A 27,855-nucleotide genomic window follows, 5' to 3' on the forward strand; every position below is an offset into this window, starting at 1 on the left:
TAAAAATCTTTGCTAAAAGTGTTTTCTTCCTCTAGGGTACTATATCATCCTTGATCTGGTGTGGTTTCTGAAAGTGTTGGCATCATAATCAGTATTTGGATTTATGTTACTAACCTCCCATTAAGAGCGATCAAGAATGGTAAGGCGTAACCCCTTGAGACCTGCCCCTGTACCCAAGCAAAAGGCAGCAGGAAATCCACAGCTTCCCAGCCTCACGGCAATAGATCGCATGCTGCAAAAAACTACTGGGGTGGTGGCAAACCCTATAGATACTACAGAACGCCGCTTTTCGCTTCCTGTGGGCTCTCTCCCCCCTTACCCTCCTCTAATCTATCAATGCTTACTACCAACTCCCAAGACTCAATGCTGACACCTTCTTTTGTTTCTCTCCCAGGTGCTCGTCACGCCCCATTGACTCAGGTTGTAGTCCCTGAGAAGAGCAATGTATCCCCTGAGATTTTACTGAAATCTTTACCTGATAGGCTATCCCAGACACCGACTACTCTTATATCTCAGGAAAATGCCTCTAAAGTAAATGAGAATCACGAAAGCCTATTGAGCTCGACCTCGATTTCTGAGGCAGATGAAAGTGTAAGTAGTGACAGCCCGCGTGTGACCACCAGAGGGCAGTTGGCTAGGCGTGGGGTTGAACCCGCTACCTGAGAAATTCTCACTGCCCAAAACAAAAGGGGGAATGTAGGTGGTAATAGGAAAAAGAAAGCGGCTGATAAACATAAAATCCCACAGGAGAGGAATGACAGTAGCTATGTATCTGATATTATAACCACTATACTTGATACTAGAGGTCCTCCAACTGGCGAATGTTTTTGGCAAAGAATGGAGGGTCTGCTGGAGAAACCTTCTGTTTTAGCAAACTCTAATGCTGTCCCGCAGCCTAGTGATAGTTTAAATCTTGCAAGTCCACCAAGTTCTCCAAAAGATACCACTATTATCGTCCATATTGAACAGATCGTGAAGTCCCTTATATTGCCGGTACTTGAGAGGATTAAAGCCTTATCTAAAAGGCTTGATACCTTTGAACAAGGGACCCTCGAAAACTTCTTCTCAGTAAAGGCATTAATTAAGCTACATGCCAAAAACAGTTCTACTCCTGCTGAACAGAGGTTGCCAGATCCTCTACAGATAGGCAATAATGTACCCCTAAACCAAAAAGATGCTTCTGGGCCAATGAGTGGTAATAACCCCCTACCAACAGCTTCAAAAAAGGGAAGCAAATTAAGTAAACACTCAGCGGCCAAGGGGGATAAGGGCCATGGGGCTAGTGCACTCACACAGGCCCAGATAGACAAAAATGCCCCTAGCAATGCAGCAACTATAAGAGACAGGGCAAATTGTGCTGTTGTACCCACGCAACACAAAACCATTTCTAGTAATGTGGTGAACCAAAATAAAGACTCGGCCCAAAAACCTCGTGTAATAGATGCTACGTGGACCAGTTCTCCCCACATTGACTTGCCTCCAGCTAGTATGCCTTATGTAGTTGTTCTAACGGGAGTTCCTCGGCTACCGCCGGGTAAAACAGAATCACATAATGAACTCAGAAATAAAACTACATTTTGGTTAAATAATAACAGGCCCTTGCCGAGACAATTTGATGGAAAGATTTTGCTTGTGAGAAGAGTTGGCTGGGTGGGCAGAAGGGTAAAGGACACCCCAGGCGATTGTATCCTAGTCAATTTTAGGGATACACGCGCCGTAAGGTCTATTTGTAAGCACCAAAATGATTATGGTAATAGCGGAATAAGAGCATTTGGCTTTGGGCATTTCTACCCACAGTAAGCATCCCAGATCCAATGGCAGAATTATGGGAACCAACCCGGAGAAAGGTCTCCTGGTGATCATTGCATCTCAATTACCCCAAATTTGGGCGGTGGGCGAGAATGCTATGGCCCCGATCTAGGGTACTGACATAGTGATCTCCTTCCTTCCAACTCATCCTATAGTTGCACAGGTGATTGTCCGTCCGCTGCTGTGTTATCAATTGACCAGGGAGATGTCCCGGTTTTGCGTATTTCTCCTCTGTCTCCTCTGGCCCCTGAGCCGGCGGGAACAGAGTTGAACCCACTTAGTGTACAACTAGGCTCCCTGCAGAACCCAGTACTGGGTGATACCAAATCAATCAAGGTTATCAGTTGGAATATAGCAGGTATCCATAGGAAATTAGGCTTACCAGATTGGAACATCTTGGTGGACGCGTACTCGATCTGTATTTTTCAGGAGACTTGGAGCCTGGAACCCACCCACAGACCTGGCTTTACTACCTATTTTCTACCTGCAGTACCCCAAATAACTGGGAGGGGCCGCCCTTCAGGTGGGCTTCTTATCTGGGTAAGCATTTCCCTGGGCTGTTATATTACGCAGAAGCAATGTAATTCTCCTGATCTCCCTAGAATCTCATAGAGAGTTCCTAATTGGGGGAGAACCATTGAGCTATTTATTATATATTATAGGGGCACTAAAAACGATTCCTTATCTCCAACAATAGCCATACTAGAAAGTGAGCTCAGAGATTGCAATGATGGCATGCAAGCCCTGGTTGCAGGGGATTTCAACTGTACCTATGAGCCCCTTGCAACAGAGGATATCTTGGACCTAGGTGAGGACGATGCAAGGAGGGGTATACCCATGCTAACGATCCAGCCAATAACAAAATGGTCGCAAAGGGCAATCCAGTTGAATGCTTTGACTATGGAGTTTGGGTTAAGAGCTGCTAATGGCAGAACTAACGGGGACCCCATGGGAGCAGATACATATAATAGGGTGAACCATACGTCAAGGATTGATTATATCCTCCTTGATTTTAGGCTCTGGAAGTTTGTCTAGGATATGGTTGTCTTATCCACTGTAGACAGCGATCACAATCCGCTTTCTTTAACCCTTAAGCACTTGAGGCATAAGAAAGATGATGTACCAACATTAAGCAAATTAGAGCTCGCCCCCAAAGTATTTCCATCTAACTGTGGGAGACGCCTTAAGTGGTGTAAAGTCGCTGTGGACGAAGCAAAGGTAGAGGCTATAAATACAGCATTGATAGCCTCACAAAGGGAGTTGGACATGATTATTTTAGATCACCCTGTCCCCGGCAGGGCAACGCTTGTATTCCAGGACACCACCAACCTGATAGGGAAAATATTCCTGAAGCAAGCACGAGGGGGTAATGTGGCAGGGCCCCAGACCCAAAAAGGCACCCGGGACTGGTTCACTCCTATATGTAGATATAAGAAGTCAGCCTTGATTAAGGCTGTCAAGGGGAAGTCACAACCTTTAATACAGCATACCAGAAAAGAGTATAACGTGGCAATAACCAATGCAAAAAAGGAGTGGGAGGACCATTATTGGCAAACATTAAAAGAGGCTAGCTCCAGTAGGGATGCTAGACGCTTTTGGGACACTATAAGAGCTAGAAGTAGACCAGATAGCGACCTCATTACATGTAATATCACCGGCCAAGCGTGGTTTGACCACTTCTCAAAACTGTATACCTGCCAGCAAGGGTCTAGTGCCTTAGTCCCATCTAATTTTCATGCTCTTCCTGGCGAACCTATTGACTTCCCCTTTACAACCAAGGAAGTCGAGTATGCCATTAGCCGCATTGTGCCCCAGAAAGCAGCTGGCCCGGACGGCATCCCTGGGATCTGCTTCTTTCTGACAAGCTGAAATGGGGGAAGCTTATCCACTCCTTGCTTATTACTATCGATAGAGGTGCTGCCATTCTCGAGTCGTGGAAAGGGGCCGAGGTCGTGCCCATTTTTAAAAAGGGCCTTAGGCACGACCCTTCTAACTATCGGCCTATAAGCTTGTTAGATTCAACCCAGAAGGTCGCTGGTAAGGTGCTGCTGGAGAGAATCTTACAACGGACTAACGAAAATGAGATTCTCTCCGATTACCACGCGGGGTTCAGGGCTGGAACGGGCACAATAGAACAAGCTTTTAGACTAATGTTAATTTACTGGAAGGTGGTTGTCATAGGCAAAGGCAGTCTTTATCTTGCGTTTATCGATTTAAAGACTGCCTTTGACCTTGTGCCTAGGGAGAGTCTTTGGCGAGTGCTGTCCGATATGGGGTTTCCTCGTAATATCTTGTCCATATTGGTGAGGCTCCACGAAGGAAACTTTGCCCAAGTAAGATGGGGCACAGAGGGTCAGAAAACCAACAGAATCCCAGTAGAGAGAGGGGTTCACCAGGGATGTGTTCTTGCTCCCACCCTTTTCTCACTATACGTGAATGGGGTGGTTGAGCACCTGCTAAAAGAACCTTCAGACGAACCATCCCTGGCGGACAAGCGAATTCCTACCCTCCTATTTGCGGACGATACGCTCTTAATATCTAAGACCCCAATGGGCCTCCAAAATCTCTTAGACAATTTCCAGACTTTCTGCTCACAGCGAGGTTTAGTAATAAATACTAATAAAACAAAGTATTTGGTGCTGAACCCCCCGAAAAAACTTGAGCACACCCCAGCATTGAATCATGTGTCTTTAGAAAGGGTCACTGTGTTCGATTATTTAGGAATACGCATATCGGATACTATGCAGTGGACACCGCATCTCTTTAAAATGCTGTTAACTCATAAGAGGGTCACTGGGGCGCTGCTCAAGGAACAACGCTGCTCTTCAGTAAGGCCGATTGCCCCTGTCATCGACATTTATAAAGCAAAGGGACTTAGCTCTGCTCTCTATGGGGCAGAGCTATGCGGTACTACTAACATAGACCAACTGATTAGGTCCGAAAATAAGTTTTATAGGGACCTTATGTCACTCCCCCAGAGCACTCCAATGATACCCTTATTACTTGATTTAGGCAGTCGCCCAATTAACGATCTGGCAAAACTCCGGCCGTTGCTCCTATGGGCTCGGCTGTGGCGTGTGCCTGAATTGGCCAAATATGCTAAAGGGTTATCTAAAATAATGTCATTGCCAGGAAGGTACAAAGTAAAGTGGTTAAAAGACGTAAAAGCTTTACTTGGCGATCTGGGCCTTAGTGAAGCATGGGCTAGTAGGTCCTCTCCACCGAAGGCAACCCTAAAGAGTCTTTATTGGAATTGGGTTGCGTCTAGAACCAACATTGACCATACTCTGGGTAGACTTATGGAGGAGTTCTTAAAGTTTAAGGACTAGCCGCTTCGGGAACCTTATCTCGATATTGTCTGTAATCCAGTTGATAGGGCCCTATATTTTAGATTTAGGGTCAGGGCTCTTCCAGTGCGCGCCGTAACTGCTCGATGGAAACCCCCGGCCCAAACAGCACTATTTTGCCCTTTTTGCACAACCAAAATAGAATCTGTAGCGCATTTTCTGTTTGCATGCCCGGCGTATGTCAAGCCAAGGAAAAGGTGGCTCAAATCGCTATGTCAGCTGCTAGGCACTAGGTGCTACAACGAGGCTCTGCGCATTTTGATGGCAGACTCGCGATTATCGTATGCCTGTGGTCTTTCTGAATTTCTATCATGGGCATGGTATGTCAGAAATAAAAGGCTTAAGCAAATTGTTTAATCTGGATTTTTAACCAATTGATCAAATGTTGTTTTTAATCCTTAAGTATTGGTTGTAAAATTTGGTGTAAATAGATTCATTGATGATTTTAATTGTAAATGTGTTCTTAAAATATGTGTTGCTTTTATGATATGTTTTTATCGAAATAAAGCCTTCTGACTGACTATGGCTGCCACCTATGGGTCGGCAAATTGAATTATTTCCAAGCCCGGGTGAGGGAGAGTGCTGCAGCCAGCGAAGGGTCATCATGGAGTCATGATTGACCATCACTAACCGGTTGCAGCAGCCGCTAGGACACAGGGGACAGGTGGCCAGCCGGCCGCAGCCTGGCCTGACTAATGCAGATAAATTTGCCACATGGGTGCCTTGCACTGAGTCACCAACACGCCAGTCATACTGCCTGGTACATGCTGAAGATCATTCAGAAGGACAGAACAGTAAGTAGCAAGTATTAATCAGCCACTTCAAGTTATCAGTGTGTAATACCACAATCAAATTAAATTTAATGAGGGCATGCTATCATCAGGCAGCTGAGCTGCCTGCAGTCTGAGAGTCAGTGGGTGCTCACTAGCCAAGGGAGGTGGATCCACGAGACTAACTCAAAGCACTTTTGGCCCACTGATTACACAAACTGAACATATTTCTACTATGGAAGTTCCAGGGCTGCCTATTGTGGAAGCCATCAGCCATACTACAGACCCCATGAAGGGTACGTCTGAGTCAGCTGTCGCTGTAGACAGTCGGCTAGAACATGAGTTTGGTGGGAGACACAGCTTTGGGACATCACTGCACGCTACAAAGATCCTTTCACATTCTGCAGATCAGGTTTTGGCTTCCGACAGCCCTGACTGTCCCTTTCATCTTTCTGAGGTTACTAAAGTGAGCAGTGTACAGAACCTAAATAAAGAACTGCCTCTGAAAGACTTATTTGTTGTTTATTATCACGGTTACACATGTGTTTACATTACGATCAAGTTACAAGGGCACTATGTTAGTATCCTTTATTTTCTGGTGCTTTGCAGCAGTTTTAAGATTTTCTCAGAGATTCTTGTTGCTCAAATGGGTGTAATTTCTGATATTTATATGTTTCCCTCATCTTAATTGCTTGATTTTGCTCACGAGAAAGTGCACTCATAGTCGTTGAAGTGTCACTCATAATTCCAATGAAATTGTGAAAATGTCACACATAGCAATCTGAAACCTTGGCAGCTATGGTAGTGATGTATTGCAAAATCAAGAAATTCAGCATGGACATCAGTTCACCAAAATGTAAAATGTGTTGAATCACGGTCATAGTGAATAATTACCACAAAGTGAGCATTACTCAAGCACAATGAGCACCCATCCCAGAGCAACTACAGCTTTTGGGTTTAAGAATAGGTCAATCCCAAATTTACAAGCTGTAGTACCTACCTCCTTTCCAAGTTCAGAATTCAGAATTAGGTTTCTGGCTTTCTGCAGTGCTAACCACATTCATGCAGGAAAGAGGCACAATAGAAGACATGCATTGAACTGCAAAATTACAAACACTTGCAACAGTATTGTAAAGGCATTATTCTTTTTTTTCGTTACAAAGTTTCAACTTTCAGAAAAGGAAGTTTACTTCGACTGGCACCACAGCCCAGGTGTCTGAGGCCCAATTATCGCTGTGTGTTGCTATCCAACATGAGTGGGGTGACAGAAAGCCCATTTCGGTGCTTTCAATGCAGCCTATAGCAGCATCCTTACTATGTCACTGGGCAATTTTGTTATGGAGTGGTGGTACCATAGGGACTGTTTAGGAACTAGTAAAGTACTCAAAGACGTGCTTTTAGTATTGTACAGAATTCATAAGTACAGTAGATGTTCATCTAAAGTAAGGGCTCAAGATCCAGTGCATAGCCACTTTGCGTACTGAAGAGTAGACAGTGGGCTGTAAATCAATATCGGTCAGGCAACACTAGAGATTCCTGCATTATGGGGACACACTTCGTTCAGTATACAGGGGTAAAAGTTTTAATGTCATCATTTATTTAATAGCAATAACTTTAAAGTCATAGGTTATACATAAACCTGACAAATGTAGATGAACATAGCATAGGCACATGACTGTTTTTTGTTTTTTTACTTGTACTTTACATTTGTGAAATGGCGGCCACCTGTCTTGGAGTGGAACATTAAAAAATACAATGTTGATAAAAGTAAAGCAGTAGATGAGCTGGTGTGGGGAGCAAAACGGAAGGTCTTTGTAGGCATTTGAAGGAGTAAACAGCACGAGTGAGAGAACAAAAAACACATGCACTCCAATAGAGTACTGAAAGAAAACGAAAAAAGTAGTTCCCTGAATGTAAGCAGTGGAAAGATGCAACTTTTCCAGTAAGAAAGCCCGTAAAGCAACTAAGCTTCAGAGGAGAGACAAACACATGAAGAGGGAAGAAAGCCAATAAATAAGAAGCAAACGAGACAGATGAGAAAGCCAACCAAGCATGAGCAATGGGCTAACTCAGTGGTCACTTCCAATATAGGCATTGTGCTCCAATAACATATATCTAAAGCTGTAGAGGCATGACTCAACAAACATCAGAGCATCCTGAACCAGGCTATACAATAAACTGCCCATATTACGCTCTACAACATCCCTCTCAATACGCCAACATTGTCATTTGTCACTCTTCACTTCTGCACAAAAAAACACCATTCAAAAACATATTGTCACACAACTCAAACTACTGACTTCAAATCTTCATTGTCCCCTTATGACAATTAGCATGTCTTAGTTCAGCTTTGAACAGATTGAGAATAATCCTGAATGGGACACTAGAAGAAAATTGCTCTAAAGAAAAATTTGTTGGATATAGACACTGGACATAATCCAACCGAAAGTTCTCAATGATCGAATAAAAATGTCATTTTTTTAGATGATTAACAATTTCAATAAGCAGGGTTAAGTAAGATCACTGTGGAGTCCCATACATTCACTATGTAACTTTGGTTTCTCAATTGAATGTTATGTAATAACATGTTTAGAGCATAGATAACTACCAACATAGGCCATTTTGGTTGATTATATAGAAGTACTGTTGACGATTTACCATGAAATTTCCCGAAGATTCTTAGGGTATGATTTTTCTGTTAAAAGATAACCACCATATTTATGACTCATTACTCTCCTGTCTATTTCTCACATACATGTTGTGTTCACTAAATTCCTATATATCTCTTTATGTAAAATAACCAGGTTGGATATACCATTATTTCACAAGTGGCAAATTGTTTACAATCACTTGAGTTAATCACACAGTCGCTGTGGTCACCATGATGATCACTTGATGAGATTATACATAAAATATCAGAGTTTACCCTTTTAAACATGGCCACTGTGTTTGTATATTAGGTTTATTTCTGCTGCAGGTGCTTTGCATACATGAAGTGTAACACCAATACTCACGCTACCTTTCAAGTTCACAATTCACAAGCAGGGCTATCAGCCATGCATACATGCAAAAAAAGGATGAGCACCTGGCATTTTGTATTTCTTTGAAAAGTATGACTAGCATATCAAATAGGAGGATAACACAGAATTAACACATCTGCATGTAGATATACCACACATACATAACTGGCTCCAAGACTCGCATGCTGTTGCAGTCACTAATCACTGATAAGCCACTTGAATGGTTTTACACGTTCAGAAGTCCTTTTGAGTTGGGCCATAATGCAAAATTGGGTGAGCAACCACGCATTTGTCAGTTTATTCCAAATGCAGAAGCAATCTTATGGGAGAACATTTCTGACTATTCAATAGTGAGCTGTGTGAATAAGCTTCCCCAAGTGGGCCCTCATTACCTGCAAATTGTGAGGGGCCCCTTCTTGCAGCTCTTGTAACTAACTATGGTTAATCACTCCATTCCCAAAATAATCTTTGATCCCAAACATATACAGTGCCTTGAGTCAACCCAGTTCACAATCTGTGCATAAACAAATTATATGACCAAAACAAATAAATAAAACAAGTCTATCCAGATAGGACAAAATATTTTTGGGTGAGGTACATCTATGTTGGGTCTGGTAACAAGTGATCCTTTGTTGTCCATTGTTACAAAGAAGGCTCATATAGGCAAATCTTGTAGCCGAGAATGATGAATACCTATGTGTCTAGTGTAAGAATAACATTTCAGTATTCTGCAGAAGGAATCAAAACAAGTAGCCTAAAAGGTGTACATAGGTGTACATAGGAGCCATAGGAGCAGTGAATTATGTAGATTTGTATAACATATGAAGGCGTAGCTTCCATTTCATTCAGATTGTTATTATGTATCAAGACAGGGCAAGATCTGACATGATGGGGACTCCAGGTTGTTCCAACATTTCAACAGTTCATAATGAAAGTATGACATACACAGAAAATGATTGGCATGAGTCTATAGACCATTACAGATGTTCCTAGAAGGGAAAGGGTTTTATGGCTGAAGCTTATGTATTGTTTGTTCTCATGCTGAAAGTATTGGTGTAAAAAACAAACACAAACTGAAATGAAATGCTTCACCTTAAGGGCATCATCTAAAGAAGGTCGATCTTCATAATTTCTTTTTGCCATGCTTAACAGAAGTCTCTTCAATTTCTTAGGTAATGCCAGCTTTTCTTGAATTGGGCTATTGCATTTAGCTGCTGTCCACAAAATTGCTGCAACACCATAAACACATGCCTGTTAAGAAAAAGTATACTCATAACTAGTTCAGTAGACCAAAACAGGTGAATGAGAAACACCTCCCTTCACCCATTTTCATTTCACAAAATACTTTCCTCATTTACATGTATATATATATATATAATCTAACATTGCAATGAAACATATCCATTTTTAACAATTTGATTGTGAAATATTGACTAAACTGATAGTGGTATTTAGAGGCAGATATACATATTTGAAATGTGTTCACTTTCAAACATGTTGTCTAGTTTTTCTTGTTAATCTTATCAGTGGAGAGGAAAGACAACTCTGATGCCTATGAGGACGTTTGTGAATTATTATAGGGAGTTGGGAAAATGTGAAATTTTCTTAACATTTTGCGAAATTGGATCCCAAACAGGGAGCCTTTGGTTTCCCAGCCCTGTCTTTGTAGCCTTTATAACAGTGAGCTTTCTCTTTAGATCATGATTTTCAGTGGTTGGCTACTATTAAAGACAAACTTGATGACACTAGCTATGCTCCATCTCCTTTCTCATTGTAACATTGTAAATGGAAATATTTTATTGTAAAGTTCTTATTCATTAATTATGAATGCAAGGAAGGTTGCATGCCTGATTAGCTATGATAAATCGCTATTTCCTCAGAATATTTTGCAATATATTGTTCTCATTAGACAGAATGGTAAAACCTTCTATCTGAAAACTTGGGTGGGACATACATATTTACACTGAATTTAATTTAGATCAATTTAGAATTATTATGTTTTTTTCTTTGAATTAATTTTAAACTGTTTAATTGTGTGTTTAACAAAGACTATACAGAATTATCTCTGATTTCATAAGGCAAGATGATGGTTCAAACTCAGCATTTGTAGCTATATTTCTATTTTGAACAGTATAATTATTCGTAATTTTAAGTGCTACAATATTAAAGAGACAAGATCCTCATTTATGTTTCGATAAAATAAATAATGCATGAAAACTTAGGCCTACTCTTAACAGAACTGAGATTGGTATTCTGTTGTTATTGCAAACTTCCCAGAGTCTTTGGATATCAACATTCAATACTTAAGTGAAACAATATTGTCTGAAGATGGTTAATTTAGCAGATACTAATCTTCAGACAATGTTACACACTACAACTCATGTTTAAGTAGGGCCTTATGAAAAGGGATACCTGCCAGGGCTGTAACAAGCCATTTTGGTATCTCTATAATACAATGTGGTCTCGTGATGAAGTCACTGAACTCTGAGAGGTATATATTTGGAATGTGTTCATTTGGGCTTTGAGCATCAGAAGACATTAAGTGATCGCTTTCTTTCACTTTACTACATAACAGGATGATTTTATATCCTTACACCCAAACAAATGTCTTTCAGAAATTGATTCTGTCAAGAGTGGCTAGTATGAAAAAAAGCTTGTTATCGACATAAAGAGGTGACAACATGTTTGATACTATTTGACATATATTCAATTGTTCTTAAAATAAATAAAAAATAAATAAAAAATAAAATGTTACCTGTAGCAGGCCGTGTCACGCTCTTTTTTTCCCTCTTCTCGCAGGCAGAGGGTCCCAGACTCCACAGCAGCCAATCCTAATGCTGCTCTCATGTCAAGAGAACAGCGCCAGGCTTGGCCTGAGCGCTGAGGATTTGCGCTCCCAGACATACTGGGAGCCAGTGCCTGCTGTCTCCAACCCAGCGACGCAGCTGGGTTGGAGACAGCTTAAGTGCGCATGATGGTTTGGCCTGCCTGAGACGGCCTGCCAAAGGGTCATGCACAATGATCTCAGTGCACTATCACTCCTCCTGAGACTGTCGTCCCCCATGGCCCCACCCTCAAAGACTTGACAGGAAAGGAAAAATAAAATAATAAAAAAATTGGTTTGTTATTGTTTTATTTTTCATTTCCTGCTCTTTTGAGGTAGCTGGCGGGGGAAGGCTATGCTCCTCCGCTATAGCGGAGGAGCCGCTGCTGTTTCAAACATACGAAAAATTAATTTTTTTCAATCACAAGCGTTGGCAAATCGCATGATTTCTGACCACAAAATTACTAGGTACCTCAGGCCCATAGCTATTTACAGGTATTTTCTTGAAAATGTAATGTACCATTTTGTAGACAAAGCAAACAATATGGATTCAGAATGTGAACATGAAAAACTTGATTACCTTTTCTGTGACAAATCCTTGTTCTCCAAATTCAGGAGGCACACACAATGTATCATTGTCACCTGAAAACACAAAACACTTTATAAAACTTTGTTTTCAGATAGAAAAAGATGGCAATAAAGTGGTAGGTGAAAAAAGCTTACCCTTCTCTTTAGGTGCAACAAAAAGGATTTCTCCATGAGAATCGATTATCACGGAGTCCATGCATAAATAAGCTGCAAAAATGGCCAATTATTATTATTCAGAGTTGTAATGCAAAGATGTAGTAAGAATCAGTGATGGTTACACGTACAACAAGAAAATATATTAACTGCAGTAAGTTAGAGCTCAGATCAGTATTTCCATACATGAAGTTGGAACATGCTTAAGTGCCGTATGAATAATATTTTATGCCATGGAAAATTAATGGGACACAATAAAGTATGTTGTTTGACAGGAGATAATTTAAAAAACGCTTATTAATCCACTTATTACCATAGTGAAAAAGTCAAATTTCACATTATTGCCGCAGGGCAGTATTAATAACATGAACAAACCACTGTTTACCATCTCACACATTGCACTGTACAATGACTTTCAATGAGACAGTAGGGTTTACTTAATTCCTTGCATCCTGCTTATAGGTAAGACACCAGCACTTACAAATATTATACATGAAAAAACAAAATGGCATAACTCATGCATGATGATATCCTTGTTACAAATATTCACTTTTATTGAGTCATGGCACCTCCACGCACTGAGTTCCTGCAACTATAGTAGTCAGTGACGGCTCTTCCACTAAGGCGGAGGAGCGTCGTCCCAATGCTCTGCGAGCAGTGTAAAAAGGAAAAGGAAAATGATAGTAACTAACGGTATTATTGTTTTCGTTTTCCTTCCTGCTCGGGTGCCGGACGGGCGGGTGGGCCAGGCTGGTCAGTGCAGGGGGCAGGGTACGAGTGTAAAGCACACTCTAAAGTGCACATGATGGTTTGACCGGTCCAAGAGGGCCGGTCAAACCGTCATGCACACTTCACATATTCCCCACCAGACTGCATTACACAGCCTGGCGGGGAACATGCAAAGCCTCCAGGCCTGTGTCTGAGTGTCGAACCATGGAACACAGATCAATCACAATGCTGCTTAAGGCCATGTTGTGATTGGACACGGGCTTCCGGAAGGATGGGATCTTCCTGTTGCAGTGAGGAGACACAGCAGAGTCGGCAGCACCCAAGCGAATTCAGGCGAGTGAGATTTGTTTTATTTTTTTTCATTCACCCCTACGCTCATACCCCCACCACCCCCGCCTCACCACTTGGCTTAGTAACGGCCGCAACTGACACTAGTTTTCATCTCTTTAACATTGCCACAATGTTTTGTGGGATGAAATCTCTTGAAAAGATGTTTCGCCTCGTGGAGCTCTTTACTCAGGCTTCCCGCTCAAGAGCTCCTCTTTCTAATCCTATATGTAGGTGTAAAGTAAAATTGCTAACTAGGCCCGCAGTGTAATGTGAGCTTATTGATAAGGACTCTTTCAGCACTATACAATCTCAGTCCCAATGTATTTCCGTCTCCCCAGCCAGGCTACCGATTATTATGTATTGCAGAGAAGGGTGGAAGTGAAAGGCAAGAGAAAATGCCCCACAGTGTCCTAAGAACAGAAGGGACTGAAGTGATAAAGACAGTGACAGACGTTTGTGGAGTTTTGTTTCTCTGTGTCATGTCTGCACCCATCTCTAATTCCATTAAACCTTTTGGAACCCTATACTTCCTGGGAGTGTTTATGTGTATAGCCTTTATGGCCCTGCTTAGTTGTGAGTCTGTTGAGTGGAAGGTCATTAAAAGCCATTCTACAGCTCTCAATTGGTATTCAAAAATAGTTCAAGTCTCCCCATTGTGCCTGAAATAAGGCAGGTATAGTGGTGTACAGAGCAGCAATGTTGGTTATGGAACTACCTGCAATAATAGATCTGCTATCTCGTCCTGTGGAAAGTGTATGTGTGTGCTTTAAGTTATGCCCAAGAGGCATACACTCCAGCTTGCAGTGGTTTAACATCCCTTGCAGGGTGTCCAAACCGAGGTAATTGGGTTGACTTTATCCTAGAGGGATTCCTGGCTTCATACCTACAGACATGCTAGGTAAACGTAGGTACATCTAGTTAGGGAGGCATCGTAGGAGTACGCACTTTTATTGTCATGTAGTTTATATACTCGTATGTGTTCAGGATTCTCGCAAGATGGTAGAAATCCATCATCCTTTTACTTTCATAGTGCTTCTAATCATTTATATCTGTTACTGTCTGATGGTTCTTGCAGCTCATCTATTTTACACCAGAATAACAACTATTCAATAAATGCTTACTGAAAACGTCCAGACTGTTTATTCTGTGTATCTCTCGGAGACAGACTAAGTAAGCCAGACTGACAGAGCGAAAGGATTATATTGTTTCCACGGTCCAGATGGATCAGGGTTGTAATGTTAGATGGTTGCCAAGAACTATTCTCTCCTTGGTAAGAGGAGAATCTAGTGACACTGTGAGCTAGCTGATACAGAAGACCAACATACCCGGTAGGGGTGTTTAGAATTAGTCTGACACCAGTCCCACAGTGTATGTTGTCCAAACGAGCAGATCCTGTATAAGTTTTCATATGAACAACACAACATGGGGAGTGTCTCCCCTCTTTCCTGAAAATCATGAATATTTGAATTTGTATCGTGTATGGATGCCTATAGGGCTTCCCAGCAATAAATCAGAGAATGGAGGCACCCACAACAGCTAAAAAAGCCAAGACTTAAGTTTCTTACAGAAAACCTCGAAGGAGGTGGCAGTTTGAACTCTAAAGGGAAGCCCTGAGATTAAGTAATAGCCAATACAATGATTTTGTGCGATAATACCATTCTGTGGTTCACTTTAGAAACCACAAAATGTGTGTTTTAGAGCCACTACAATTTCTCTTGAGATCATCACTTGATCCTGTACAACATTTTAACAGCTTTATTCGTTCTCTCCTTTTTAGGCTTCTCAAATTTTTACCAAGCATTGTTTGTTCTTAGCTATCATTATTTCTTATTTATAACAATCTACTGCTGCCTTCACTGTCACATTTTTCACCTCGGACATTCCACTGAAATAGTTGTTTCTGCAGTTTGGAATTATTTACATTAAGTTCACCAAGCTAAATTTTCTTCTATTTTTTTGTTGTTTTAAGTTTATGTTCAGTTCCTGACATTTTGATTGATCTTCTTTGCTTATTTGAGATAGGTATCTGACTTTCATCATTTCACTCTTTTCTATATTCTATAAGGCAGTGCTTCCCAAACTTTTTAGAACCACAACCCAATTTTTGAGACAACAAACTCTTGTGACCTATCTAGCTTTAGTGGACATGAAGTGTGCAATTTTGTTAATGTAACTAAACCATCATATTGTAAAGCACTGTCCTTTATAGGCTGCCTATTTTTCATGAAAATGGCCACAAATGTGCACAGACGTACAGTTTTACTGATAAAACTATGTTGCACAGAAACGATAATGTGTGAAAATCGGGTTTGAGTTAATGTTTATCATTTGCTCACCACCAAGTAAAGTGTTTTGATTTGTTTGATCCTATTAAAATCTTTGGGTCTGAGTTAGATATCGGCAGATGGGTTACTCTGTCACAACGGGATGGATATCCCATCTGCCGAAATATAAATCCCATAATATCCAACGGGATTAGAATTTGGAACACGGAAAAACCATCATCATTGTGACAGAGTAACCCATCCACTGATATCTAAATCATGGCCTTTTTTTCCTTCACATTTCAGAATTACATAAAATGTGCATTATTTTGACTTTCCTAACTGCTGAATGTGCACAGTTCATTTACAGGCATTAACATTTTGTTGTGTGTTACAAAAAAGCTATATCCTACAGCCTTTGCTTTCACACTCCCTGCACTCCAGCAAGATTGTCACTTAATTCACTCTACCCTTCTTTCTCTGACTGCAAGGTGAGAGGAGTTTGTAAACACCAAGCCCGATGTCCAAAAACTAAGCAGCAATTTGTCAGGATATATAGTCCGACATTTGACCTTTTTCCTTAAAGTAAAGCAAATGTGACAAGATAAATACAGAAGTTAAAGGCATCTTTATTTATTGCTTTGACTTTGCAAGCCACCCATAAACAGCTCGTGACCCACCAATGGGTCACAACCCTCAGTATGGGAAACACTGTGCCATAGAGCTAAGAAGAGGCTGGGTATATAGGAAAGGTGCATCCTAAAGAGGGAGTAAGGGGTTTGTTAAACAATTAATAAAGCAGGAATGGGAGTAAGGAGGCTGTAAAAAATAAATGGGAGTAAAGCAGCAGGGGAGTAAGGGGGATATTCACAAGGACTCATCTCCAATTTATCCCCACCTTAACGCATCAAAAGTGGCGATAGATTTAACACCCCATTCACAAGCTGGTGCAAACTGCAGACATTGCCAGTATTCCCGCGATATCTGCCCCAAAATGTATCTCCACAGTGGACACCCCCAACTAACCCTAATGAGATGCAAAATAGGCGTTCCAGTGCAAAAAAACATGAAAAAACCACAACACCACTTTCACAACAAAATACCAGATCCGCGATGCGAGTCAAAACCACGCGATAAGCCGCTGTAGCAGCAGGTATTCAACACCTGCCTCTGCAGGTGTAAAGCCGGACGACTACCTGCAGTAGGCAACGGAGCCCCGCACACAGCCACACCCGAAGAACAAATGACGCCATGGAGCTAATCATCATGCAGCTCGGAGCCCCAACAGGGCCACAACACCCACCGCCACCACCCCCAGGACCCACCCCCCTCCCCGGGCCTCTCCCCAGACCACCACAGCAGCAGCGCAGAATAAGACAGCGAACCTACCGAAAACGCACCAGTCTCACAGACCTAACGCCTGAGGAAGCCATTTCCCACTACAAGCTCAAAAGGACAACCATCATCTGCATCATGACCCACATCGCCCACTAGTTGATGGTTCCAACACAGCCGAGAACCAACATCCCTCCACAGACAAAGCTGCTGGCTGTGCTGCACCTGTTGGCCTCTGGTACCTTCCAACGAACAACTGCCAGAGTCAGAGGGGTCTCACAGCCAGCCCTATCAAGGTTCATCACACTTGTCCTGGATGCCATCCTCAGCTTCATACCCCAGTACCTTCACTTCACTCACACTGCGCAGGAACAGCAGGAGACCAAGCAAGGCTTCTATGCCATAGCTGGATTCCCGGCCGTGTTGGGGGCAATAGACTGCACACATGTCCCACTTGTGCCCCCTGCAGATACAGCACACCACTACCGCAACAGAAAGTACACGCATTCCATCAATGTGCAGGCAATAGTGGACCACTGGGGACTCTTCACCAATGTCGTCGCAAACTACCCCAGCAGTGTGCATGATTCCTACATCTTCCAACAGTCCATCATCAACCAGCGCTTCCAGGATGGCACATATGGAACTGGACTGCACATTGGTAAGTGCCAAATCAACACACCACACACCTCAAAGCCACCATCACACAATGCACAACTGTTGGAATGCACACGTGACCAAACCACATAAAACATGGCAATCAACATGCCCACCTACCAGACACAACAACAACACTCAAGGGTGATCCTGGGCTAACCCGCCACACAATACTGCCATATTATGGCACCACAGCCACACAACAGCTGAACGTGTGTAGATGCTGAATGCAGCCATGTGCGAAGAATGCAAGTGACCCGTGAATGGCAATGTACACAACGACAAGTGAGGCGTGGATGTGCAGGACAGATATGGGTAGGCAAACCACAGATATGTCCATGCAGACCACAACTGCTGGTGACTGGAGAGTGGTGAACAGTGGACGCAACAATGTCATACCAGGCCGTGGCTCAGATAGCGGAAATGTCGCTCTTTGCCTTCCCCCGTGTGCGGGAGCATAGTGGATGGGCCCTGCGTATTCGAGGGCTGCGCAGGGGTGAGGATAAAAACCTGTGGTGCAGAGCGTGGTTCTCTCTCGGAAAGGCCAACGTCACTGACAGGGCGGCACCTCGCAATCCGCCATGAGGCCTACACAGTAAGCAGCGAGGCCCGCGACCCTGTGCACCTGCTGCACCCCAGGACTCTGATGCCCAGATCAGGCCTGCCCACCCCTGCGCCCCAAGGCCGCACTGCTCACCTGCAAACACTGTCATGTGTCAAAGAGGGCCCACCATGTGTCAGGGCAAGTTCCAAGCCCCAGTCCCGCAACATCTGCAGCCTCCGCAGACCATCGGTGACCCCCACGACGCAGGCCCACATTACTCCTTTCTCATTGACAAACTCCACCGGCGTCCCCTTTGTCACAGTAGGTCCCGCATGTGGAACTGTGTCCTGACTCATGAATGGCAGTGACCCCAAGTCTGTGGCAGCGGCCACAGCGCCAGACTCCCTTCGATCAGGGAGGCATAATACTAAATGTCAGGCCTGGGACACGTGGTGCCACTAACCCTGTTCAACGCAAACCGGCGACACGTGGTGCCACTAACCCTGTTCAACGCAAGCGGGTGACACGTGTTGCCACTTACCCTGTGCGCCATGAGTGACTGTCCCTCCGGCAGAACATCATTGGTGTCTGAGCCTGTGACCTGGGGGCTGTCATCAGCAACGTGCAGGTACAGACTAATTGTCTGGCATGAGTCTGTGGCATTCATTTCCTTCATGTTGCCGGACACAGCTGGCATGTGCCCTCTGCATCATGCCTTGGGGGTACACCTTCCACTGTCCACCGAGACACTCTGCGACAAGCTCCTTTTACATCTACGGAAACCTGCTGTGCATTTGTGACCCTACCCCAGTCTTCGACAGTCCAGCGTCCCGTGGCAGTGGGCCCATGTCGGCCGTTGTGCATCCAGGGCCAAAAACCCTGTCAACTCATGTCATCCCACTTGTTGTTCTGCCATTGCTTGTCTGAGTGCCTGAAGACTGTTGGAGTTGTTTCTAAATAAACCAAAAGGGGGAGGGTAGAGGTAGTATGATAGAATCAACCTTCAGTGTTGGAGTTGTTGCCAGCACCAGCTACTCCCTGAGGGCTGTCTTACACTCACATCACACACAGCCAGCACAGGCGTCAATGGATTAGTGGGCCTGCCATCATATCCTGCCAAACCAAGTATTGACTCTTTTCTCACTGCACTGCCACATGTGATCAAGGATATGCACTCTGCCCTTGGATGATGACACCCCTCAGAGACCCGAACACACCCGCCCAGAGGCAGTACAATGCGGCCCACATACGCACCAGGGGCATCGATTAATGCACATTTGGCCTATAGAAGTCATGTTTCATGTGCCTGGATGGCACAGGTGGAAAGCTCCTGTACAGCCCGGAGATCGTGTGCAAGATGATCGTTGCATGTTGTGTGTTGCACAACATCTGTGTTAGCATCAATGCCCCATGGATCCCAGTTCCAGAAGTACTAGACGATGATGGGGACGATGGGGCAGGTGGCCCACATCCCACTGCAACTGCGGCAGGAATGGCCCGTAGGAACACCATCATTGACAATTACTTCTCATGATCACGTGACATTGTGGCCGTCCCTGGCAATAATGTGACAGTACAAAATGTCAAAAAACAAAGCATGTGTGAATAAAACATATTTTCAGGTTACAGGTTCCACTTGTATGTTGTCATGTCACAGTTTCCTGCTGTGCCAGATGTGATTTGCCATGTTGTACCCATTGCGGCACCAGTAGTGTAGTAGTGTAATGTATTCTGTTGTGGAGGTGTTGCTTTTTGTACCGGGATATTGTCAATGTCGAGGTGCAATTATACTTATGTGCGTATTCTGCACGGTGGTTGATTTGCTCCTGCGGCTCTGATTTGTCTGCAACTGGTCCCTTTCAGGCGGTGTACTTGTCAGTTCTGTGCTTCCATGGCGCTGAGATGTTGCAGACTTGGGTAACTTGTGCTCTTTGTCAAGTTGTGACTCTTGGGCATGGTTTGCCCACAGATGTGTCGTTGACGTCAGGGGTTGTTTGTGCAGGTGGCTGTGTCTTAGTGTGACCTGCTCCTTTCTGGTTGTGGTCCGCACTCAGCCACCTCAGTGTTGTGCCGTGTACATTGACATGGTGATTGGACTGCAGCCATTCTACTCGTCATATGGTGTCTCTTGCATTGTCAGTGTATACACATGTTTGCAGTGTTTCACACGTGTGCATGTGTTGGTTGAGTGCTGGTTGATGTGTTGTGTGGGTGTCCCTTTGGGTACATGGTGTATGTGGGACTACTTCGTGTTTGTGTGTGTGCTGAAGTGTTCCCGTGGGATCAGGACATGATCCTGAGTCATTGTGGATGTGCAGTGTGCTCTGCTTAATTGTGCATGTGTGCCAATGGGCCCGTCTCCCCCGTCCACCCACTCCCTGGTGAGTGCGCACCCTGTTGATGTGGTGTCGGGTCATGTTTGACAGTGTCTGGATCCCCGACTCCTGTCACCGTCTCCCGCCTGGTGACAGTGGCCACCATCTTCTCCATGTTATTCAGCTCCTGGTGTTCTGCTGCCCTCCTCCTCCTGGGTGCGTTGCTGCTTCTGTGTTGGCCGCGAGTTTCTGCTTGGTTTTTCCATTCACATCAGTCCAGGGCCTCTAGTGCTCTTCCATTGTCTTCCTCTGCCATGCGACAGCAATCACATGGTCCAAGGTTTGTGCCATCTTTGTCTCTTTGTTGCCAATGACACGTTGGAGGTGACGTACAGTTGGTGGTGGTGTTCTGAGTCATCCGTGGCGATAATCGGGTTTTCCTGGCAACTGTGCCCCGTCTTCCTCCTCCTCTTCTCATTGGCCTTCCACGGGCCCTGTATCCCTGTATTCCTGGGTGTTCCTCCTTGGGGATTGTGGGGTTCATGTTGTCCTCTGCAGTGGGTCAGGGTGCATCCGTGGTACTCGGCAGTTGATGTTGGTTTTTTAGTGACATTTTCCGTATGCTGTTCTTGTGCTATTTGCTGCTTACGCGTGGGTATTGCTGGCCTCTCACTGGTAGTCACTGTTTTCTTCTTCCGTTTGGGCACATCGCGTCTTTTTACGCATTGAGGTTTGTGTTTTTATCTCCATCACAGTCGGTTGTATCGCGGACATTGGACGCATTTTCAGCGGACTATCGCATGGTACCACCGTGTTGTGAATTCCACATTAACACAGGATTATTTTCCTGCAATAGGCTGCGATGTGTAAAGGTGCCTTAGCATTTTTTGGTGATGTTTATCACACGTTCTTGTGAATATACCACTATGGGGCAGATTTACAAGCTCCTTGCGCCACGTTTACACCGCCTTGCGTGACGCAACAGCGGCGTAAATGTGGCGCATCCCTGTGAGGCATTTACAACGTGACGCATCAAGGGAGATGCGTCACGTTATAAAGCCCAGCGCCACAATGGGGGCGTTCCCACGCAGTATGGGCGTTCCGGCGCCTGTGCGCCTCGCAAAATTGCCTGCGTGAAATCTACAAGATTTCACACAGGCACTTCCGCGACGCTGCTACGTCAATTCCTTACGCCTGCTTGAAGCATGCTTGAAGCAGGCGTAAGTACTGACGCAGCATGTTAAGTATTGGGCGGCCCTGAGCATTGCTGGAGTTGCGTCGCACTTGCGATGCGACTCCAGCGATGCGCCACCCTTACGTCACAAGATGCGTCACGCATCTGCCTACCATTGCGCCATGGTGCGCCGCATTGTAAATGCGGCGCATCTGCCGTGACGCAAGGGTAGTTTTGCGTGACGCATTTGTTCTGGCGCATCTCTGCTGATATGCAGAGATGCGCCAGAACTCGTAAATATGCCCCATAGTGTTTTCTCTAAAGAATACAGCGGAGAGTGAGGGTGGGGTTTGCCAAAAAAATGGGAGAAAACAAGAGGGTAGGTGGATTTATAATAAGACAGTAAAGCTGTAGAGAGAGTAAGGGTTAAAAAAAAGAAGTTAAGCAGGAGGAGGAGTTAGGTGGTGTTAAAGAGGGAGTAAAGTACGAGAGAAAGTAAGGGGTTTGAAAAAGTGAGGAAAGCCGGGGAGGCATCAGAGGTTTCAAAAAAGTGAGTAAAGCTGGAGTGGAAATAAAGGGTTTGAAACATTGAGTACAAAGGGAGTGGGAGTACAGGGTATGTAAAAAAGTGTATATTGAGAGCAGAAGGAATGGGTGTGTGAAAAACATGACTAAATTGGGAAAAAAGGAGTTAGAAAATATATATAGAGTAAAGTGAGAGAAGGTATTACAAGGGGCATAGAAGGTAGGGAAGACAGGATCTTGAAAAAAAGGTTAGGGGGTTAAGGGATCAATCCCCCTGTCCCTAAAAGCCCCAATATGACATTTAAACATGAGGAAACTAAAGAATGGCTATTAGCAGGCTAGATTCATCTGTCTGGGGAAAGCCATTCGAAACGAAAAATTTGTCAAGCATGGTTGAACGAAATAAATAAATCAGAACCATTTTTTCCACATTGAATTTTCGGCTGTTTAACATAGAACCGTTTATCTCATTACTGTGGATGTGCATTCTAGAAAATTGAGCTGGTGATCTAAACAAAAACCAAGAAGTGGTAGAACACAACTGTTAAGGCAGAATAGACATTGAAAAAGGTGTGCAGTTGATGTGGCTAAATTTTGGAAATAAAGTAAATGCATGGCTCTAAAGTATTACACATGTAGTCATATTCACTTATTCACTATTAGGAACATTCACTACATTCCCACTTTAGTTGCATATAGTTTCAAAGCAAACTCTAATTTTTTTCCTCAACTTAACTGATGCGTGTATCTCGATGGTGCTCTTCCTCTTTACCGTTTCTCTCTTTCCATTCTATCTTATATTTACTGATTGTTTTGTTTACCTTATTCATCTAACCCAGGCTGGTTTCCTTTTTATTAAGATTCATTTTCAATTTCTCTGTATTGGGACCTATTTACAAAGGTAAATCGGAGATCACTCACACATGTAGATTTACGCTTACGCCCTGACGTAAACCTCCACCTAAACGTAATTCAGCAACTCTTGGTGGAGATGTACACCAAGTAGTCTAGGAGTATGTGTCCCTACCTCATTTTTTAGATGTTGCGGTCATGTAAAACTTTAAATGTGATCATTTATTTAATACTAACACAACCTGACAAATGTAGTTCTACATAGCGTTTGCACAGATCCTTGCCTATGTTAAAAGAAACTTTGAATTAAAAAGAAAATGGGAACAAGCATCAGCTACAAAAACGTATACACACTTGATAAACGTTTCTAGCGGGATCGCATAGAATGCATACCCTGCATTCTGACCCCTTCATCGTTTGCTGCAAAGACCTTGTACAGTCTGATACCAGCAACAATTGCGTGTTCTTTTGTTTGCGACACACAACGTGTTATGATGAGTCTTTGAGTGTGTTAGCAATAGCGATATATGTCAGATGTGTCGTTTTTGTTCCAACATAAACAATTTACATGTTTGTAATGTTATGTCTGTGCATCTGCTGTTTACTTTTGTGTAATGTGTGTTTTTTTAGTTGCTGGGCTTTGTGCTGGTGGTGGTATTTCCTGCATCCTCTGATTCGTATGTTATTCCCTCGCAGTGCCCAATAATGTGTGAAGTGTGTGACTTACTCTGAGCTTGGCTGGAATAGATTTGAGCATGATTGGGTATTGTTCTCCTGGAGCAGATGTGGGTTTCACGTTACTGAAGTGCAAGTGAACTATGGGTGCTGAAGCTCCTGAACAGCTTATCAGTACAAATGTATGGGAGGTCTGAGATGGTCTGGAGATATGTCTGCGACAAGATAGTGAAGAAGAGTTTGAGGGGACTTTCAGCAAACTACAAAAACAGAAAAACAGACACATGGAAAACGTTCACTTGTCTAGTGTGTTGGTAAAATTAACGGAAACAAGAGGAGGAGAGATGATAGGGGTTCACTCCAATAAAACCCCAACAAAAAGGCACATGTTGATGTACTTCTAAATCACTTCCAGCTGAAATTTAATATTTTTGAGCAAAATACTCTAAAACGTACTTGAGATCAGGTTGTTGCAGTTTAAACCCAATAACATCTTATTAACTGCAGTTTTCCCTCTACAGAAATGCCTTTGTATTCTCCTCTGCTCTGCCACTGGCTACTACCCCAGCTGGCATTCCGTCACAGTCACAGCATTTGAGCTTGTCAGATGCATTGCAGCTGTTGACTGGCCACAGCTGGATCTATTTGCTGCCCTTTGCTTATGGTTAAGTGTCATTGCAGTGGTTCAATTGATCCTGGTGTATGCAAGGATGATGGCCCCCCCTATTGGCTCGATAGTAAAATACAGCCATACTTCGGGTGCATTATGACCCAAAACTCTCTGGCACTGGTGCTTCTGCATCTGCTGCACCATAGATAGCTTCATCCTTCTAGTCTGTCTCCTTTAGATGGGGTGCTCAAAGTACTAGTTATACTATACCACTACACACACGCACATATGGAACTCTAACCTACCTAGTTTGTGGGCTGTGAAGGCTGTGAGCTAGTAGTCCCTTCATTTGAAAGAACATTGTTGCAAAAATAAACATTACGGAACACCAAGGGCCTTTTGTCTTTTTTACCGCGGTGGACATTCTGCCACGGTGCGGGCGTTCGATGCAGTGAGCGAGAATGAGTCGGCCGTTGATCGTGCACAGCACCCAGAAGGTAGTGCTCGCGTTAATAAACAGATTTTAACTTTTTTTACTTTTTAGAAGGCACTATGAAGTGGAAGGGTGAGCTCAGGTTGTGGCTTGTCATATATGGTGGCCTCTTTAACATAAACATGGTTGGTCCACATCAACCATTGAGTACTGAGATGAAATTCTTACTACATCTTAAACCAACTACCTCTGATACGAACACATCCTCAGCATTAGGAGCAACCACTGATGGTCCAGACAGTACTGATTTGAGGCCTGTGCTGTTACTGTTCAGGGTTTCCATCGCTCTGGCTTGCGGAACATTTGCATCACTGCTCAGGTGGTTGCACAGCAGAGGAACGAAGCACCATTCAGGTTATAGGCTTTCTGTTTGGGACGTGCTGTCCTGAAGTGGTTAATTTTAAATACACCTAAGCCGGCACTTCTCGCTCTTCTTCAGGTATGAGATATCTCGGTTTGTTGCAAATGCAAAGGCCACCTTCATCAGGAACAGCATTATAAGTATGTTTTTGCCTGTGGTACGCGTGACCCAAAACAAGGGGAGTGGTGACTCAAAATCTCATATATTGTAGCTAATACCTTCCTCTATTTCTAACTGGAAATAATCATCGTTTTATGTTAAGCTATCCCTTCATCCGTACAAGACGGTAATGTGTGTCCCTCTGTCTCGGCCTGACAAAAATAGCCAGGTGAACATCCTGGTGGACAATTGCTATACGTGGTCCCCCTGCATCAATCCTAATGCATAGCTCCATGAAACACCTCTTCCTTGCATATCCTTTCCGCATATGGGTCATCTATTGATGATAACCCACAACTCTATCTTACTTTTACTTCTGTTATCTTCTGTATCTGTTCTTCCTCCATCTGCTTTTACTCCAAACCATCAATGATTCCCTGTCCTCTCTCGGGATTGAAGTGCACTCTCTTGCTTTGTAGCTGTTTTGCATAGTTTAAATAGCATGCATAATAATTTGTTTACATATAGATCTTTATACCTCACTTCTGTCACTTTTAAGTACTGTCTATAACAGGCATCATTAGTGACCAGTTTAATGGTATTCAATGTACTGCTCTCTTGATGATGGATTCTTGAATTGGCCTTTCCGGGATGAGAACTCATGATCTGTTGATCAGTAGATGTTAGCAGTGAGCGTTTAAATCACCAAACCATCTCCCTAAAACACATGCATACATACATACATAGAACTATTGTGTCGTTCACGTCCACAGCACGCAATGCTTGTGTCTCTGAATTACAGAGACCTGTGTAACAGGGAGAAAAGGCCAGTCTCTGCGCAGTGAGGGAGCCCCTGGAATCCACTGTTGAGGTTGGCAGGGATGGGCAAGCCGTGTCGTGATCCATTTCTAATTTAACAGCAGTTTGGTAATTTGTGAAACTAGCAGTGACAAGGGCTTCTGCGTGAGATATGAACAAACACGGAACACTGTCCTCATTACCAGTTCTGTCCAGAGCAAAGCGCTGCACAAAAGGCAAGTCTTTCCGGTAAATTCATAATCCCTGCTGTGGAAGCGTCATTCGTGTTCTCGAAGTGTGGTCTGGTCTCTGCCTAATTTCTCATCCTTTCACAGCTTCTTGTTTACAATCATTTTTTAGAGTACAATAGTTTGCAGCTTGTTCTGTTATTGTCTCACATATGTGTGTAGAGGAGTCTACTTTTGCATGTCTTTGGAGCTGCAGGTATGCTGAGCTGGTAAAGCACGACCTTTGATCCTAAGACATTACCAGAAGTGACAGGTGGATGCCACAACCCTGACCAGCACCTGAACAAGAAAACTGGCACAATATACAGATTTCTGTTCTTTTACCAGCATTGATAGCCGTGTGTCAATAATGAAACGTCCATACCAAAAGTACCAGAATGCACTGGGAAATGGAAATGGCTCTGTCACTGACACTACATTGAGTTAGTTGGGTTTTCTGGAGTTTCTCAGCAGGTCCAATCGCCCCTTCCCTTTGAGGCCTGGACATCTCCATCACTCTTGAACCCTAAAGGTCAGAAGTCAGGGCAGCTGACACACTCAGCAGGCCATATGTGGGAAGTGTCCAACAACTCAACCTGACTCTTCCCACAAACTGCCCTCGAGGAAACCAAATAGGAAAGAGTTCTCGTTTTTTAAGCTAAGCGAAAACATGAAGAGGTTTTTAAAGAAACTGTTGTTGTTTAAAAGTGAGGGAGAAACGACAGCAATTGCTTGCTGCAAGATATGTTTCATCCTGTCTGGGGGGCACGGGCAAAGAAATCAACTTGCTGTCTCAGCGCTGTGTAAGTGTAACATGCCTAGTCAATTAAATGAAAGTCTCATATGTGAGCCGATTTTTGGGTAAAATAATGCCATTTACAGAGAACAAAATGATTTATAAAATGACTACCAAACACAAATGCACTGGTTTTATAAAACTCAGAAGTCTGAATGTTTGAGTTGGACCTGTCAGGGTTTAAGCACCTCTTCACTTAACTGGCAAATCTCCACAATCTCATTCAAGAGGCTGATGCTCTTCAGCCACCAGGGGCTGCTGCGTTTCTCCACAACAAGAGTTCCAGTGAAGCAGGGATGTGCACTTTCTAACGCGCCATGCGGGTTTCAGTTGGAGACAAAAAGTTGTAATTTTTGTTTAGTCCATTTAACACTTAGGGCCATATGTATCAACAACCTGATTTGCGATTCCCAAACAGCGATTTTTTAGAAATCACTATTTGAGAATCGCAAATAGGGATGTATGTACAAAGTCACTATTTTTTTGCAATGTCTTATTATTCCTTAATTGCGATTAGCAAATTGCGAATCGCAATTAAGGAATACTTTCCCATTCATTTC

At 43.5% G+C, this 27,855-nt stretch overlaps 1 protein-coding gene across 1 annotated transcript in view; it reads right to left on the reverse strand.

Moving 5' to 3' along the window:
• The window catches only part of KNDC1 (kinase non-catalytic C-lobe domain containing 1), a 654,634-nt gene that overhangs the window by 265,545 nt on the left and 361,234 nt on the right, over nucleotides 1-27,855 (reverse strand). Inside the window, exons 8-10 of the mRNA XM_078640463.1 lie at nucleotides 12,494-12,565; nucleotides 12,351-12,412; nucleotides 10,039-10,197 (exon numbers count right to left, since the gene is read on the reverse strand). Coding sequence (XP_078496589.1) covers nucleotides 10,039-10,197; nucleotides 12,351-12,412; nucleotides 12,494-12,565 — 293 coding nt within the window. The remainder of the gene's footprint in view (nucleotides 1-10,038; nucleotides 10,198-12,350; nucleotides 12,413-12,493; nucleotides 12,566-27,855) is intronic.

This window comes from Lissotriton helveticus, chromosome 5_1 (genome assembly GCF_964261635.1).
Source record: "Lissotriton helveticus chromosome 5_1, aLisHel1.1, whole genome shotgun sequence".
Taxonomy (NCBI): Eukaryota; Metazoa; Chordata; class Amphibia; order Caudata; family Salamandridae; genus Lissotriton; species Lissotriton helveticus.